Source organism: Saccoglossus kowalevskii, chromosome 17 (assembly GCF_978046115.1).
Source record: "Saccoglossus kowalevskii chromosome 17, keSacKowa6.1, whole genome shotgun sequence".
Taxonomy (NCBI): Eukaryota; Metazoa; Hemichordata; class Enteropneusta; family Harrimaniidae; genus Saccoglossus; species Saccoglossus kowalevskii.
Window position 1 is genome coordinate 24,832,157 of NC_140657.1, and position 17,756 is coordinate 24,849,912.

A 17,756-nucleotide genomic window follows, 5' to 3' on the forward strand; every position below is an offset into this window, starting at 1 on the left:
ATGGTCACTTCTAATTTACAGTCGTTCGTTTATGGCTTTCGGTGTACATGCCCCTAAATACATCTGGACCACTATCCATGCAAATAAAGTCTCACATAATCAGCAGCCAAACAGAGCTTGTGTTACATACCCACTTACGAGAACGGCATCCATTGTTTTGGTAAAACGCGTTCTAATTGGTTGACAAAACCCGTCGTCGGAGAGTTACAGAACGTAGCATGCATAGGTAGTTGGTCAAAGTGTTACGTACATACGTGGTACGAGAGGGAGATGGCTTATTCCTCACACGGATATTTAATCATCGGGGTGTTTCAGTTCATATTTAGGCTAGGCTTAATATGCATGATGGAATGTCATGCATACAACACACTGCCACGTCTGAACACACCTGGCTAAAAATGGCAGACTTGGGTCTGTGCAATACTTGAAATTAAACATATCAGAAAGCCTCTTGGCTGAAATAAATGAGTGATATTGCAGTCAAAAAACAAAATGCAGTAATACAGGCAGCGTTGTGGTAATATGTTTTGGTCCGAGCTCGCACTCTGTCAATAAGGCTGGCATTCAAGACATTTGACTTTCTTTATTCAAGTTAGTGGTGCAGATGTGCTTTTAAACTACTTAATTCCCGTCTGAAATTGTGTAGTCTAGTCGTATTTCCGATTTTGAGTTGCCCATTTCAATAACTCATATTAACCAATGTTTTGCGTAAGAGTATATTATCATATAGGTGAACATAATTGAACTTTAATTATTTACACTGCAAATAGCTTTTTTCTGTATTTCGCATTCCATCATTTGACAGTAATGAATGTGATGTGTCATACCCCGTCTGTTTTATAGTCTCTTTAGCATAATTTCTCTTTCATAAAGGAACACAGTTGCGTCACCTGCGCAATCACTCTTCGTCGGTGGGGGGTAAATATTGTTCACGACTCTCATGTTCACTGCTAATGAAAACTTACGGCTTTCTCCATCTAATACGTGTGAAATCAGCATAGAATATGAAGAGAATGCTTTGTTTGTATTTTTATTAGTACGTATATTATTCTAATAATTATTATTCTACTGGTATCCAGTTACTCGTGAAAACCAGTGCATGTAACTGATATACTTACATTCAAATAATTCCACTAATCTTTTCAAGCAGATGGAATTATTGATGCAATGCATAACGCCCTTGGTTTGGTCGCATCTGGTTTGTATTGGAGTTGTTTGGCTGTATGAAACTCCCAAGCATGTAACATACAAAATGGCGTTTACTTACGACCACATCACAAACATTTTACAATAATTTCGACGCATTTCGCAATAAACCTTTTGTTTTGTTTCAAATTGCTGCATTTACTGTCGGCATTTTCACTTACACTAAGGCAAGAATAAATTATGTTAATGATGCTAGTATCGAAAATAATATCTTGTGAACATGAAGGTATAATTGAAAAAGAAAACAGCGTTGTTGAATAATATGTTGCTGAGATGTGATGTTATGCATACACCGCAACCTGATGTCATATATGGGACGATAAAGATCAGCTGATTATGCCAGAATAGCACTGACTGCGTTTTCATGTTTTTGACACTTTGGATGTTCTGAGAACGTAGAATGTACAACCTGATTCAGTTGCAATAGCTAATACCTGTGCGTCATTAGCTGATCATCTGTTACCGTTGCTGGATAGACCGCCGCTCAATCTGATATTTTGCTCTTTATTGAATCTGAATGGTATTCATATATTATTGATCCCCTGCCCTGCCCTGCATGTAGGTGGCATACTCAGCTCTGAATCCATGTACCAGAACATCATCACCCTATGTTTGAAGTTAGAATCTAGCTTTTTAAAATTAAATAGATTCGGTGAGAGTGGGAATGAGAGTTTGCTTCTTAACAAATATTTTTGATGAGAGTGATGAAAAACAAATGTGTGTGTGTGTGGGGGGGGGGGTCTATGGTTTGTCACCCTGCCATATTGTAAGAATAACCTTTTGACCGACAGATATTTTTCTTGCCAAAAAAAGTACAAAATTCTTTCTTATTATCAATATAGATTTGAATCATACAGATAGTATCTGTGATTGACTTTTAATTTTTGATAAAAAGATTTGTCAATTTTTGTTTACAAGATTTAATGTCAGGAACAGAAATGCTGCCATAAGGTGACAATGGAGCTTAAAAGGTTAAATGTGGCCTGCTATAGCTCCACATAGGATTCACTCTAAAGATATGAAAGTCGAATGGTTAATTCACCTGGCCAGTTGGTAATGTTGTAGATGATCTTCTCCAACGTCCATACTTTATACTACAGACATCCACCAGTGAAATGTATACTAGTATACAGTGAATGAGTGAGGGCGTATTTCTATCATAATAGTGAAACGTTTTGTTGGCCTCAGTAACAATGTGCCACGCGTTGCACAGTGTACAATGAAACAATTAAATAATTGTGTACGACAATGTGTCAATTCTGTGTTGAAATTCAACAACATCCATATTAATACCCCAAAGTTTCATCTTAGAAAAACATTGCGTTAAGTGTGGATTAGCAGCAAGTCGTGCCACGCTGGGCTATCATTTATATTATTATTATAGCAGTGTGTTCTTTACTGATCATGTATGACTTGAATGCAATGATAATGTTCATTCAGGAAATAATGCTTTACTATCATGTTCATCTCCGGAATGTATAACGTACATTGAACAATTTATGTATCATACACTCACAATGTCAACAATATCGTTCGATTTCAGAAAAATCACACAGCAAAATATGCATGTCGATCATGCTAATAATCAAACAAAAATCATAACTTACAGATTCCCAATATATTCATCAAAGACAAAATTCTGTGGAATATATAATTTGGCACTGACTAATACTTTTCTCATAATTTTTAGGACGGTAATGTACATGAATTAAGAAATGCCATCCATACAAAAAGTGGTCTTACTTGGCAACCTTGTACGCTCAATACGACTAGATTTGTTGTCCACGATAAAATCATGAATCGTGCTATTGGAATAAACTTTTTAACGAGCGCGTCTATCGCATTGTTTTTTTTTTCAAATGTGTTCCATTATATTCATTCTTTTCAACTGACTGGACATGCCTGAGAGTGTGTTATTGGAATTGTTTATACTAAAAAAATAGTTTATCAATATTAGCTCACTATCAAAGTACTATATCCACGCACTGAACATATTTATTACTTAGGACAGAATACATGTAAATAAGTGCAGATAAAGTACGAGTAAATCAAAAATGCTCAGAATACTATATATTATTATACATCTGTCACCGTAATGCCTAAATCTGTTCTAAACGTTTTGAATTTCGGCATCCCATGATGTATTCTTGGGAGGTAATGATGTATAACAATGTACTCACACAGTACGTGGTCACATCGACCTCCGCTGCGCATCGGTCGATACTGCCGCTGTACTGTCTTCGTGCATACTTTGCAGTATCCTCGCAATAACATCATATTATATTGAGAAATAAATTGTACAGACAAATTATCAAATGAATCTCAAGATTCAAATAATCAAAAATTGCAAAATCAATCGAGGGTTAAGTTTAAAACAAGTCAATTAGACACAATAGACAAACTTGAATGCAATATGGTTACACGAAGTGCATCATGTCCGTGCTCAATGACAGACGACAACTTCACAATTATACATTAGCCAACTTTCTAGAGCACAACTTTTTCACCAGAAGACCGTAACGTGCATTTCAGCTAATTTTGGGTCAGAAAAAATTACAAATTTATTTATTATTTGTGATTACATTATAATCCAGCTTCCCCTTGCATTGAAAATGCCTATTTGTAACACAGTATTAACTAACATTGGGACAGTAAATATAATATAGTACTTAATATAAATCTAAATTAATGGTAATTAAACCCTTGCATACACACAGCTAATTAAAGATACTGCTAATGCAGTGTTTGGCCATGCAGGTGTGCAAATATAATGGCATAGCTAAATTGTAGAATAAAACATATCCTTTCCTTTATTCCCTCTAACCCCTTCGAATATCTGCTGAAATCACACTAGCTAGTTATTATTTCAATAATAGCACTAATACCAAAATTCTTCTATTATAGATTATAGAGACATTGCTGTAAACTGGCAAAGCTAATCACCACCAAATACATTGCCGTTTGGTACAAAATCTGGAACAAGAATTCCAATGACTCGACCGACTAAAAGAAGACTTCCAGTGACCAGGACCTGTAGATGGTCTGCTTCCATGATATGTTGAGGTGGCGTTGGATCCTTGTGTCTTGGATGTGGTATATATGGATCTTTGTCGCAGGCTGCCCACTGTACAGAGTGCATAGCACAAACAAAACTTACAGGTGTGGGGTTACTTGGCAATGCATCACATAACTCCTCTTTCATTGCCTGAAATGTGACTTTGTTCTCTTTGCAAATCGCAAGTTCTTTTACTAGGTTCTCAAAAGTTTCTAGAATATAAGAAAAGAAAATATGGCTTTCAAACAAAAGTTTCCGCTAGTCATTTGTACTTAAAAAGAAATGCTTCAAAACAATCAAAATCGGTGCTATAGATTGCACAAGAGTGCGATTTAAATTTACAAACAGCCTAGCTTGCAAATAATTTGTGAAACAATTTCAGCAAATAAATGTGGCTAACTTAGTATAGGTAGTAAAAAGCTCTCAAAATATGAGGAAAGTGCTTAGTTTATGAGGTTAATTTCACAAGAAGTTCGATAAAAAGACACGATTTCTGCACTATTCTGCAGCGATCCATGCGTACAAATGACACGCATAATTGAACACAAAAAAAGAATGAGAGTAACAGGAGACTCAGTGTTGTCAAAAGTCTGAGTAATTGCTTATAACACCAGATATATCATTACTCCTGTAGATTTTACCACTAACAGTAATCTAGCTACTTTATATAAAAACAGCTGGCTAATATACGAAATGTCAACTCCAATGACAGTGGTGGATTAAAAATTCATTTGTACCATATCACTATTTGAACTGTTTATAGATAGGTAGTGGAAAGTACTTCACCAAACAAATCGGTCCAATCTCATTAGAATACCTACTATGTCTCAATATATTTTCAGTACAGGTATACTATAAAGATTAACATCGTGAACAGAATATGCAAACTAATGCAACAGCAAATTTAGATCAACCCGAGGTTGTTGGCATACCAGATAATATTCCCTATGAATTCCCAGAATCTTGTGAAACTTAGAAATAACTTAGAAATATGCTGCCTCTCTATCGCTTGATAATCTACAACCATTTAATGATGACAATACATCATTTTAATTGATATTGAAGGAAAAAATGATGCCCTAAAAAATTGTACACTGCAAAACAAGTAGGATTTACTCGAACAGTATGAAACAGCTGGTTACAATGAACCAGCACATCAACAAATGTACCAGTTCTCCACGATATATTACAAGTACGCTTATTAGCGCCAACAAAGTCTGTCATAAGTGAATCTTGAGCATTCTAGCTTTGTCAACGTGTGAATCCATGGTATGCAGACAAATACCAGACATACAAATCGCATGTGTTTGTACATCAGTTGAAAATAATTCATTTCTTTCCATCTGGTGGTCACTACTACTAATGTAACTGAAGTTAACTGGTAGGTAATACAAACATTAATAATGCAGATTATTAAATATTACAGTGCAAATGATAGCAGTGAACCATGTTAGTGACGTTTATATGTTGTGCGAAAACTTTACTGATTGCTTACTTTCCACTAAATCGTCTACATCAGTGATATTTGGGCTAAAGGCAGTTGCTGTGAAGTTACATTGCACCAGGTGCTCCAATAATAATTTAGCATCCATACCATGCGTAACATTGAATATCAACACTTTCTCAACACGATTCCTGTGACGAACCATTGTATCATGCAGGGTAGATGTATCAGCATTTTTAGCGTGAAAACGTAAGGCTTTGATATAATATTCTGTGAATGCAATTCATATATTCACAAACATGCAAGAATGAACACTTTCTTGCTGTTTATGATTAAGAGGTATACTGTTAATGTGTAGCAGTGTAAAACGTAGCCGTCCAAATAGCCATACAGTAATGTTTCTCAGAATGGTCATTACCGCGGATGCTTTGTCAGGTGTGACAATGAAAGCATTTCTAGAAAGCCTTTTTATTTATTTATTTATTTATTTATTTATTTATTTATTTATTTATTTATTTAAAACCATCTTGAAATGTCATAACGAAAAGACCATTCTCACATGGATAATTAAGTTGGGTTAATGAAGGCTGCCATATCATATGTCATAGGTTATGAATTGTAATAGTAAGAAGGGTTGTTATACTCGGGTCGGGAGGATTACGATTTGATAAACATCGATATATGATGTTTAATACTACCTAACCACTTGGATCATGTGTGCTATATGTAGCTATAATCAAGGTCGTATAAGTTGTATATAAGAGTATAAGAGCTTTGTACTTTGAACGGAAGCTGATGAAAATCACTAGCAGACTCAGTGCGCTCGAGAAACTCACTAAGTTAGTTGATACGTCAATCAACAGTTTAAGATATTGTATGCTTTTCCACTTACAAAATAATCATTTCGATGTAAAACAAACATTAATAAACAAACAGAAGTAAGTAACACTCGAAATGAAATAGATTCAAATGTGATATAAAAGAAAACATATTTTAATAACACATTCATGTCAATTTCAATTTTATTAACATATAATGCACAGGAGACGTGCAATATTGATGTTTAAGTAATATCAATCAAAAGAATGTGACTACTAGGATATTATTCAAATGCTGAAAATGAAAACTTAAAGTAGCATACAAGTGTCATTATGAATCAATTATTTAACATCAAAGTCATGTTGTAGCAAAGGGTACATATCACGTGAACATGTGCAACATATGTACGTACGTAGGTTATGTTCTTCTATCCATGTCCTACATAACTGTATTGCTAAAGATGCGTTAATACGTTGATGTTCACAGCAAGTCCAAGCTTCATTGGCTTCCCTTGCCAATCGTAATCATCCAAGTCGGGCACAATCTGAATCGGTGCCTGTAAACAGGAGTTTCTTGTTGAATGACAATAGTGAATAATAGTAATCAGACAGTACGCGGTCACATTCGCTGTACTGTCTTCGTGCATACTTTGCAGTATCCTCGTAATAACCTTATTATTATACATCTTTACTTCCCAGGAATACATCATGAGAATGCCGTAATCCAAAACGTTTAAAAAATATTTAGCGAACTTCTTTGTGTGGTATCCGGTCATACCCTGGTAATCGTTCCATATTTAGAATTCGCGTTTCCTAATATGGAAGGATGAAAAGTGCAATACCGCAAAATTACGGCGTGCTGTAATTTATGGCGTTACGGTGACAAATGTATAATAATTTGTAATATGCGACAATTTTTTTTAAATGATTTATTCTACTTATTAATGTATAGTTCAGTTAATGATACTGCCAAGTATCTGTCATTGTAATTCTATCTGAGTATTTTAATTGTTATATTTACACTCACGTGTATTTCAGTGGCTCTACGTCTCACTGTATCTATGGCCTCCTTTACTTGTGGGATTGTGAATGCTGGTCGGCCAGGCTGTTGAATAAAACATTTTTTTTATCTTCACTAATTTTTTTAATGATCATAGAGGTGTTTCATAAAGCTAATATACAGTAACAAAAAATGTTGAGATCGACATAGAAACATGTGTAGACAATTTTTTTCGCTATAAGCATGATAATATATATATTGTTTCATATTACAAACATTAAAAACCGCAATATTTTCAGTGATTTTTTTTAAATTTGTCATTGGTGATTAAATTGTCTGCCGATTGTAAATGTAATTCTCACCTTGCATATTCCAGCTTTGTGCCATGATATGCTATCAATTGTGTCTCCTAACAAATCTGTATGATCCAAGTCCAATAAAGTGATGCCAACCACTCTCGGGCTTTGCACAATGTTGGTGCAATCATAAGCGCCACCAACGCCCACTTCAAGAATGACAACATCAACCTAGAAATATATTCACAAATACAGTTTACATATTTATAAACTGATTATTGATAGCATACTACAAGGTTAAAACTCGCGCCACAGCAATGCGCCTGGTATTTTCTAATAATTTATGTTTGTTTATTTGATAATTGTAGATCAATCTGATTGTTTATTTCCATTCAATGGGTCACGTCTTTATGTGTTTTGGAGCCAAATTGCTATCATTGAGTATTTTATCAGAATAGTATATAGTCAGACGATAAAAGTTTGTCAGTCAAACAATGAAAATAAAGTTTTGATTACATTTTGTTGTTAGAAGCAGGCACCCATGTGGATGCCCTGTGTAAGTTTTAATTTTAGGCATTTTAGGACTGAGAATTGGTTCCAAAATGTATCATTTTCTGTATTCAAGAAATACAAAGTGTATTTATTGGGCCAAACACCGAATTTTAAGGATTTGACCAATTGTGAAATTTTAAAGACCAATTATCAATATTAAGTGCATATATAATGTGTGAATGTTAGTGATGGTACATTATATGTTGTCACACTCTCTTGGTAATGGAATCCTGGAATGATCGCAAGATGCAAAACCGTGGAAAAACTTTGACATGAATTGAGCACAGGATGACTTTTTGCATGGCAAGTGCGACTGTCATTAAGCGTACATTATTTGAAAATATGTTCGATGGGTAACACACAGGAAAAATGATCGATTTAAATTTTGATTAGGGCAACCTTTTACCCAATTTTCAATCTTAAAATCTTAAATACATGTGACATTCAATGATCTACTAGCTGTCATAATAACTAACAAGAAAAACAAATAATTATGCAGATAATCTCCGTAAACTCAGACATTGGTGCATTTGAACAGTATTGCCGATTTCACTCCCAAATTGCGGGCTTAAATGGAAAACTCACAGGTAACAACCACTCTTACTCTGACTCGAAGTGTATCTAACTGTGATACAATTCCGTATAAATGTCACTTATTTCGAAACACCTAAATTCTTATATACCATGCAGTGTTGTTTTTGTTTTGTGTATTGTTTGTCAATCGTGGTCGTTTGTTTTTTTGTTTGTTTGGCCTAGAATATTTATGGTACGTTGAATAATACTTTGTTTCTTCTTTTATGTTCAATATAGTACAATTCTTAAGGTCTCACCTTTTCATGTATGAACACATTCAATGCCACTAGTGTCATAAATCTGAATTGATTCAGTATAGTTTCAGGATACCCGCATTTTGTTGACTCTAATTTATTGTAGACATCAAAGAAATATTTACTGAAAACATCCCTTGTCAGTGTTAAACCATTGATACGGATTCGCTCACGAAATTCTACCAAATGTGGTGAGCTAGAAATAATAATAGTTATTACAGTACTGCTATAATCTACTGTCAAACACTCCAACATAGATAATGCCATTTTAACGATTTTAAATTGATAAACAAAACCAGATTTTGATGCATTGTTAATCATTATTTTTGTACCATGTAATGAATCCAATGACAGTTAATATTGTTACTTACCTGTATAATCCTGTTTTGAATCCATTTGCTCGTAATATACTTTCACAAAAAGCAGTCACAGAACCTTTACCCTTGGTACCACTTACATGAATTATGTTCAATCCATCAACATCATCAAGCTAATAACGAAACAACAATGTAATCATCATCATCATTTTGAATTGAGTATATTTTCAGTTTGAGTATAGGAAATTACACTTGAAATGCTTTGCGATCAATTGAGGATTTAATGATGTATTATGTGTGTTCAGAAAGCAATAATTTCAAACTTTACTTTTGTGTTTTAGCCTTTTTGATGATTATTGCATTGTTGAATATTTTTATTGTAACTATTCAAAAGTCTGAATCATATTCAAATTATACAGCTATAAATAGAGATTTGAATTGTTACATACTGAAATGTTAATAAAGCTTCTATTCAAAACTAAAAAAATTAGTTCCAAGTATGTTGGTACTTATGTTGGTGAGTTATTTGTTGATTCGTGCATGCTATATGTTTAAAATTGCAATGTGCACAGGAAGCAACACTTTTTGTATGTTTTTTACATTCCGCAACAGGTGCTTATATGACATATGATGTCAACATACGAACACATCGTCATGTTGTGTGTGTATGCACTTGTGTAGTAATGAAACAACCTTCCCATATTACCACCATACTTAAATATACAAATTTCAGTGATTTCAGTCTTTACAGAGACAAATAAACAATTAATTGAATAAGATATTATTAATAACATCTTAATTTGAGCTAATGAGATCATAAGAAATGCACAGTAACAGTCACTTTGTATGTTGTAAACCAAATATTCAGATTGAAAACCCAGTACCCTAATTTATTGAATCCAGTGCAAAAACAAGTGACATTGACTGGAGAAAATATGAATACCAATAACATGACAGTCATATTGTTTCTTCTATCACCATTAAGAGTCACAAATTTTGGTACTATACTTTATGCGCCTAATTTGTTTTCTTCTTAGTCTGTGTGAAACATCATAATTTATTCCAAGAAATCATGTTTATTGTTAATGCTTGAACTCACACTGATATCAACTCTTTTTATGTTGTCACGCATTTCAGGGAGGCTTTTAGTGCTGTACCAACTCTTATTGAGAAATTTAATCGGACGAGACGCATCACGTAAAATACCTTCCATTGCCCTTTGAACTTCCTGTTAATAAATTGCATTAAACAATGGCATATATGATATGTTTTCTTGTGAGTTATTATTATTATGACGACAACTTGTAATTAAAGAATAAGGCAGATGATACACACTAACATCTTGCCAGTTCGTTGATCGCTAGGTATACTAACCATGCTAATATTGCTGTTTGTGTTAGGCATCGACATATATCAAAACTAGTATTCAAGGTTCAGTACGAATTGTTTATATAAAATAATAATAAAAAATCATATAATTAAAGAATACTATTTACAGAATACATTGTATATTGAATATGCCCACACCAAGCAGATGAAAAAAAACACGGGCTGCATCTCGGACAAATACAACATAATTTATAATAACCACACATATATCAAAACTAGTATTCAAGGTTCAGTACGAATTGTTTATATAAAATAATAATAAAAAATCATATAATTAAAGAATACTATTTACAGAATACATTGTATATTGAATATGCCCACACCAAGCAGATGAAAAAAAACACGGGCTGCATCTCGGACAAATACAACATAATTTATAATAACCACACATATATCAAAACTAGTATTCAAGGTTCAGTACGAATTGTTTATATAAAATAATAATAAAAAATCATATAATTAAAGAATACTATTTACAGAATACATTGTATATTGAATATGCCCACACCAAGCAGATGAAAAACCACGGGCTGCATCTCGGACAAATACAACATAATTTATAATAACCACACATATATCAAAACTAGTATTCAAGGTTCAGTACGAATTGTTTATATAAAATAATAATAAAAAAATCATATAATTAAAGAATACTATTTACAGAATACATTGTATATTGAATATGCCCACACTAAGCACATGAAAAAAAACACGGGCTGCATCTCGGACAAATACAACATAATTTATAATAACCACACATATATCAAAACTAGTATTCAAGGTTCAGTACGAATTGTTTATATAAAATAATAATAAAAAATCATATAATTAAAGAATACTATTTACAGAATACATTGTATATTGAATATGCCCACACTAAGCACATGAAAAAAAACACGGGCTGCATCTCGGACAAATACAACATAATTTATAATAACCACACATATATCAAAACTAGTATTCAAGGTTCAGTACGAATTGTTTATATAAAATAATAATAAAAAATCATATAATTAAAGAATACTATTTACAGAATACATTGTATATTGAATATGCCCACACCAAGCAGATGAAAAAAAACACGGGCTGCATCTCGGACAAATACAACATAATTTATAATAACCACACATATATCAAAACTAGTATTCAAGGTTCAGTACGAATTGTTTATATAAAATAATAATAATAAATCATATAATTAAAGAATACTATTTACAGAATACATTGTATATTGAATATGCCCACACCAAGCAGATGAAAAACCACGGGCTGCATCTCGGACAAATACAACATAATTTATAATAACCACACATATATCAAAACTAGTATTCAAGGTTCAGTACGAATTGTTTATATAAAATAATAATAAAAAAATCATATAATTAAAGAATACTATTTACAGAATACATTGTATATTGAATATGCCCACACTAAGCACATGAAAAAAAACACGGGCTGCATCTCGGACAAATACAACATAATTTATAATAACCACACATATATCAAAACTAGTATTCAAGGTTCAGTACGAATTGTTTATATAAAATAATAATAAAAAATCATATAATTAAAGAATACTATTTACAGAATACATTGTATATTGAATATGCCCACACTAAGCACATGAAAAAAAACACGGGCTGCATCTCGGACAAATACAACATAATTTATAATAACCACACATATATCAAAACTAGTATTCAAGGTTCAGTACGAATTGTTTATATAAAATAATAATAAAAAATCATATAATTAAAGAATACTATTTACATAATACATTGTATATTGAATATGCCCACACCAAGCAGATGAAAAAAAACACGGGCTGCATCTCGGACAAATACAACATAATTTATAATAACCACACATATATCAAAACTAGTATTCAAGGTTCAGTACGAATTGTTTATATAAAATAATAATAAAAAATCATATAATTAAAGAATACTATTTACAGAATACATTGTATATTGAATATGCCCACACCAAGCAGATGAAAAACAACGGGCTGCATCTCGGACAAATACAACATAATTTATAATAACCACACATATATCAAAACTAGTATTCAAGGTTCAGTACGAATTGTTTATATAAAATAATAATAAAAAAATCATATAATTAAAGAATACTATTTACAGAATACATTGTATATTGAATATGCCCACACTAAGCACATGAAAAAAAACACGGGCTGCATCTCGGACAAATACAACATAATTTATAATAACCACACATATATCAAAACTAGTATTCAAGGTTCAGTACGAATTGTTTAAATAAAATAATAATAATAAATCATATAATTAAAGAATACTTTTTCAAAATCAAATCTCACCAAATAATTGTTCTTCGACATAACTACAAGCTTTCAATATTATACCACTCAAATGTTCTTGCCGAATTTCTGGAAAATGAACAAAAAATGATTATCTTGTTATGGAAATATTGTTATTTAAGATTATATTATTACAAACAATTTCTGGTTCATGTTCTACACCTGTCATTATAATATATTGAATGTTGTGACCTTTCTTTAGCTCGTTCTAGAAGCTAATAAAAATGTAACCTCGCTAGTCGACTAACGATTATACACTTATTCAAAGTCTACAGAAATTAAAACACTTTTGTTGTTGTTCGGCCCTTTTCCCCTGCACTTACTTCATCTATTGTTTTATTCCGTGTAATCACGTTTGCTCGTGCAATGGCCTCAAACACTATAGTGTCTATTTACCAACGACAATTTGGTGTTTCAATCGTGTGGTATTACAGTTAAACTAGTTCTCTGGCAATTGTAGCTTGATTAATATGTTTAACACAAAGAAATTTACAATGGAGAATGCTTCATCTACCGGTCGGAGAGACAGGAAACGTCGGGCATCTTCAATAGTTAAAAAGACCACCGCTATAAGGATTTATACAACGTGGCGTTGAAACTTTATGCAGAACGTAGCTCCGTGCTAAATACAAGCACTGAGCCTAGTTTGAAGCGTTTCGTTCTAACTGCTACAAATATATTTTTTGGCCACTAACAATCATGGACAGTCGTCATAGTGTGGCAGGGAGTGCAACATTAGATATTATTCTATAAAGTAAAGACGTAATCAAACGTTACTAGGATAATGTAATCAAGATTTCCAACTTGAGTCACAAGAACAGACACATAGTGGTGCTAGTAACTTGAACTCTGTCAGCGTGGTGTATACACAATGCGTGAGTGAAATCAGTATTTTGATCGATGCTGTCAGGATATTACAAGTATATATATGCGAGGTCGAATAAATTGTCGACCGTAAATATTCATTTTGCAACGAATTGACAAATTTAATTACAGGTCACATATTTTAGATATAAAATTGATACTAACATAGAAATAACACTAAATACACAGCAGGAGAAATACTTTTAATAAATATTTACTAGGAGCATGACTCGAACCAAGGCTCAGGCCACAGTCTCTCTATGCCTGGTCTGGAAACGACTAGCGTTTTTTTGTCTAGAACCGCGTTGCGGGTAAACAAACCATTCACACCCAGGCTGAGGGAGTCATGAAGTCAAACAGAATACGATACCGTCAGACTATTCATCAAAATCGGCAAATTTACCGTCATGCAAAGCGATACCTCATTATATGACTCAAATTAAAGCAACTACAACGAACACAAAACAAAATTAGCACTATGAAATTTTGGCTTTTTAAATCCTGATACGTATTTCCTGCCATGTGAAGATTAATATTGGGTATTATGTTCATCTTCTAGTTTTAATAGAGAAAAACGGACCATACCAACATGGCCGATCACATGATAATAATTTGTCATACCCGCAACTCGCCGTTTCCAGACCGGGGATGGAGGGACTGTGCTCATACCGATCACGCAATGTGGACAAACATAAAATAAACACCTAACCTAATTATTTGATAACAGGCTACATAAAGGGATTTTCTTTTTACATTAAAACGGTAAATTCAAAATGCATGTCATATGCACCATTCAGATTCCAGGTATTCAATTGACTTGTTATTATATATTAATTGCTAAAATGTTATTATGTTAATGGTTACATAAACTGCAATGAATGTGAAATCAACGACTAGTATTACATTGATAGTTGAATAGTATTTGCTACACATGTCTTCCCTCGACTATTGTGCATGATGATTAAGAACTGAATTTATTACACGCCCAGATATTGAAAACTGCCCATGCAGTTCTAGTCCACACAGAATACAGTCACACACATTTTGGACCAAATATCCTTATACTCATGTTACCAATATATTTGAAGTAGATCATAAACGGTGTAACATAAATATTTGATAACGAAGTACATGAAATATATTTACCTCTCACAGAAAATATTATAGTCAAAAAGCAGACCACCATTCAGTTTCCGTGCTGAAAACGCAAATAGCTGATTCCATGTACCAGTATTTCAATAATTCGAGGTTCAATAGTTCGCTGACAGAATGCAGTGTAAATATTGAAAAAATAGGACAAATGCTAAAACCGATTATTATAATAAAGAATACAAGTAACCTGGTGAAATATAAATATTACCTCTAAGTTGTCTCATTAATAGCAACATATAAATTCCAAAAACGAATATATTTGTGCCATATAAATCTAGCATTACACACTATGTGAGGATTAGTTTACTGTATGTATTACACTATATTACCAGCCTTTTTAGAGCAATAGTGTTTACGTATGCCTGGGCATATTCTGAAAGCTCGTGAAATACAGATATTAGAAATTTAATTATTCCAACTTTCCAAATATTGAATAGGGAGTTTAATTCGTTTGTGTGGCTGTTACTTTACATTTTGGGAACTGACAACGACGAGATAATTCATTCTATTTTTTGGTTTGAAAAAATATAACTATAATTTAACTAAACATAGACAAGACCTGCAATTGGTTTGTAGGAATATAAATAAAAGCATGTCGTGAATATCACACTCATCCTGAAAATGTTGTGATTGGTAAACTGTCATAGAGATTCAGAAGAAAACGCAATATAGGAAACGGCATTTTTAGTCCCCGTTTCAGCTCGCAGCCTAAAAAGACGAGTACTAATTTGAACTCTTTTGTTTTTCCGTCCAATGTCAAGGTGCATATCCAACATTTTTTGCAGCATATTTCAATAAAACTGGGCAGGTTGATGAACAATGATCTGGCGTAAAGGCACTGAATTTTTCCCAAATCTGATAATTCTAAGTAGGTCTTTAGTACAAGGCTGTAATAAATGAATTGTCAGTCTAACATAAATATATGTAGTTTATGATTCCCAGATCGAGGTTAATCATACAAATTGCATACTTGGTGAACCATGTTGATAGACCTTTATCATGATTTTGCAGAGTCTGTGAATAAGCTACAAGAACAAATGTGTGCGAATAATTATCTGTGCACTGCATATTTCCGATACTGCAATTTGGACTCGTTTTCAAAATTTATTAAATCCAAAGTTAGGGTCTGCAGGTAACGTTTGTAAAGAGTCTTATATAGACATTAATGTACACGATAAATTCATGAAAATCGCTTTCTACCCTCTCGTATCTGTTGCCCGTGTTTTCGAAATATCTAAAAATATGAATGATGGTGAGATTTTATAATTACACATGTTTTTCATTAACACACACCGTTTTAATAGCACACTTTTGCAATTTAAAACATGTGCGTTATATTATAAAATATCTGTATTTCCTATCAAAACAGTAGTGTTTTAGTATATTTAAAAAGGTGATTTTTGGAATTACTGATACACCTTTTCGTGAAAATTAAGCACAGTATAAACACACACAAATACATATGTTCAAAATACTACATTAAGTGTTACGGGGACATAAATGTGTCATTTAATGCAAGTAGTATCAACAGAATTGAGTGGGACTCGTAAGTAAACAATATGGTATATATGTCAACTAGAAAATCACCTAAGGTGCGATTCAACGCATAATGAGATAGGTCATGACATTATCTTCAGCAATTAGTTTTTATGTCAAACCCCAGAATGTAGAGACATTAATTGTATGTACGCTTACATTGTCTTACCAACCTATAAGTACAACTGGAAATCGGGACACGTGGTGAATTAAGTACAGAGCGCCCTAATGGATTTTGATGCTCTACATTCGGTGAACGGTGTTTGTAGTTTCAATCACATCTGATCATTCTCACATGAGATTAAACATTCTCGAAAACTGTTGAATTTGAAACATTCAAGAATGCAAAATCACCAACGATGTTTCAACCCAAAACACCAGATTATAAATGGTTCGCAAAGTGGTCGTGTGAATAACTAAAACACTTCCAAATTGTTTTATCTTGAAGTACTTCCTGGAATAAACACGCATGTTTCAAGCTAAAATACCTGACCATACATGTTTCATATATTTTTATGTACACGACATGTACACAACTTCATAAGAGCAACTAAAACAATTTCTCTCTAATTGTTTTAGTTTGAAATACTTCAGAAAACAAACACAAATGCAACGTTTCAACCTAAAACAACATGTGGAAAGTGTGATTAACAGAGCCAGCGTCTGCAGCTGTGTACTGCATTGCAGCGGCTTCCATTCATTTCATTATGTGCGTGTTGTTACGAATCGTTCGATAACTGATTAAACTCAAACGTTATTTTACATATTTCTGACTCAAATATCGCATTCCTTAAAACTATAATGATAATTAATTAAACTGACTGGATTAGTATATGCTTCGAAATTTATCGATTTTAGGAGTATTCGGTTCATTGACTACAGCTAATTGCATCATTAGCTGACTATATGTTACTGTTGCTGGATAGACCGCCCAATTTTCACTTCTTTATTAAAATCGGAAT

At 33.0% G+C, this 17,756-nt stretch overlaps 1 protein-coding gene across 2 annotated transcripts; it reads right to left on the bottom strand.

Moving 5' to 3' along the window:
- Positions 1-4,130: 4,130 nt before the first annotated feature.
- LOC146732762 (folylpolyglutamate synthase, mitochondrial-like) lies at positions 4,131-15,343 on the bottom strand. Of its 2 annotated transcripts, none has more exons than XM_085492258.1 (7): positions 15,253-15,343; positions 13,243-13,311; positions 9,570-9,688; positions 9,202-9,394; positions 7,886-8,050; positions 7,551-7,628; positions 4,131-4,473 (listed from the first exon to the last, which is right to left on the bottom strand). In XM_085492258.1, exons 2-7 carry the CDS (start codon positions 13,261-13,263, stop codon positions 4,456-4,458), a joined length of 594 nt encoding a protein of 197 aa, XP_085348384.1. In that variant the 5' UTR covers positions 13,264-13,311; positions 15,253-15,343; the 3' UTR covers positions 4,131-4,455. The 2 variants fall into 2 exon arrangements, with proteins under 2 accessions (XP_085348384.1, XP_085348383.1); XM_085492257.1 differs by lacking the exon at positions 4,131-4,473 and adding an exon at positions 6,739-7,080.
- Between the last annotated feature and the right edge of the window lie 2,413 nt (positions 15,344-17,756).

Bases quoted from the DNA above. Each gene is read 5' to 3' on its own strand.
- LOC146732762 (XM_085492257.1), bottom strand. From the start codon at position 13,263: ATGTCGAAGAACAATTATTTG. The intron at 9,689-13,242 runs GTGAGATTTGAT...TTTCGTTATTAG, and splicing joins TGTCGAAGAACAATTATTTG to CTTGATGATGTTGATGGATT. The intron at 7,081-7,550 runs GTGAGTGTAAAT...TCCTGTTTACAG, and splicing joins GTAGAGCCACTGAAATACAC to GCACCGATTCAGATTGTGCC.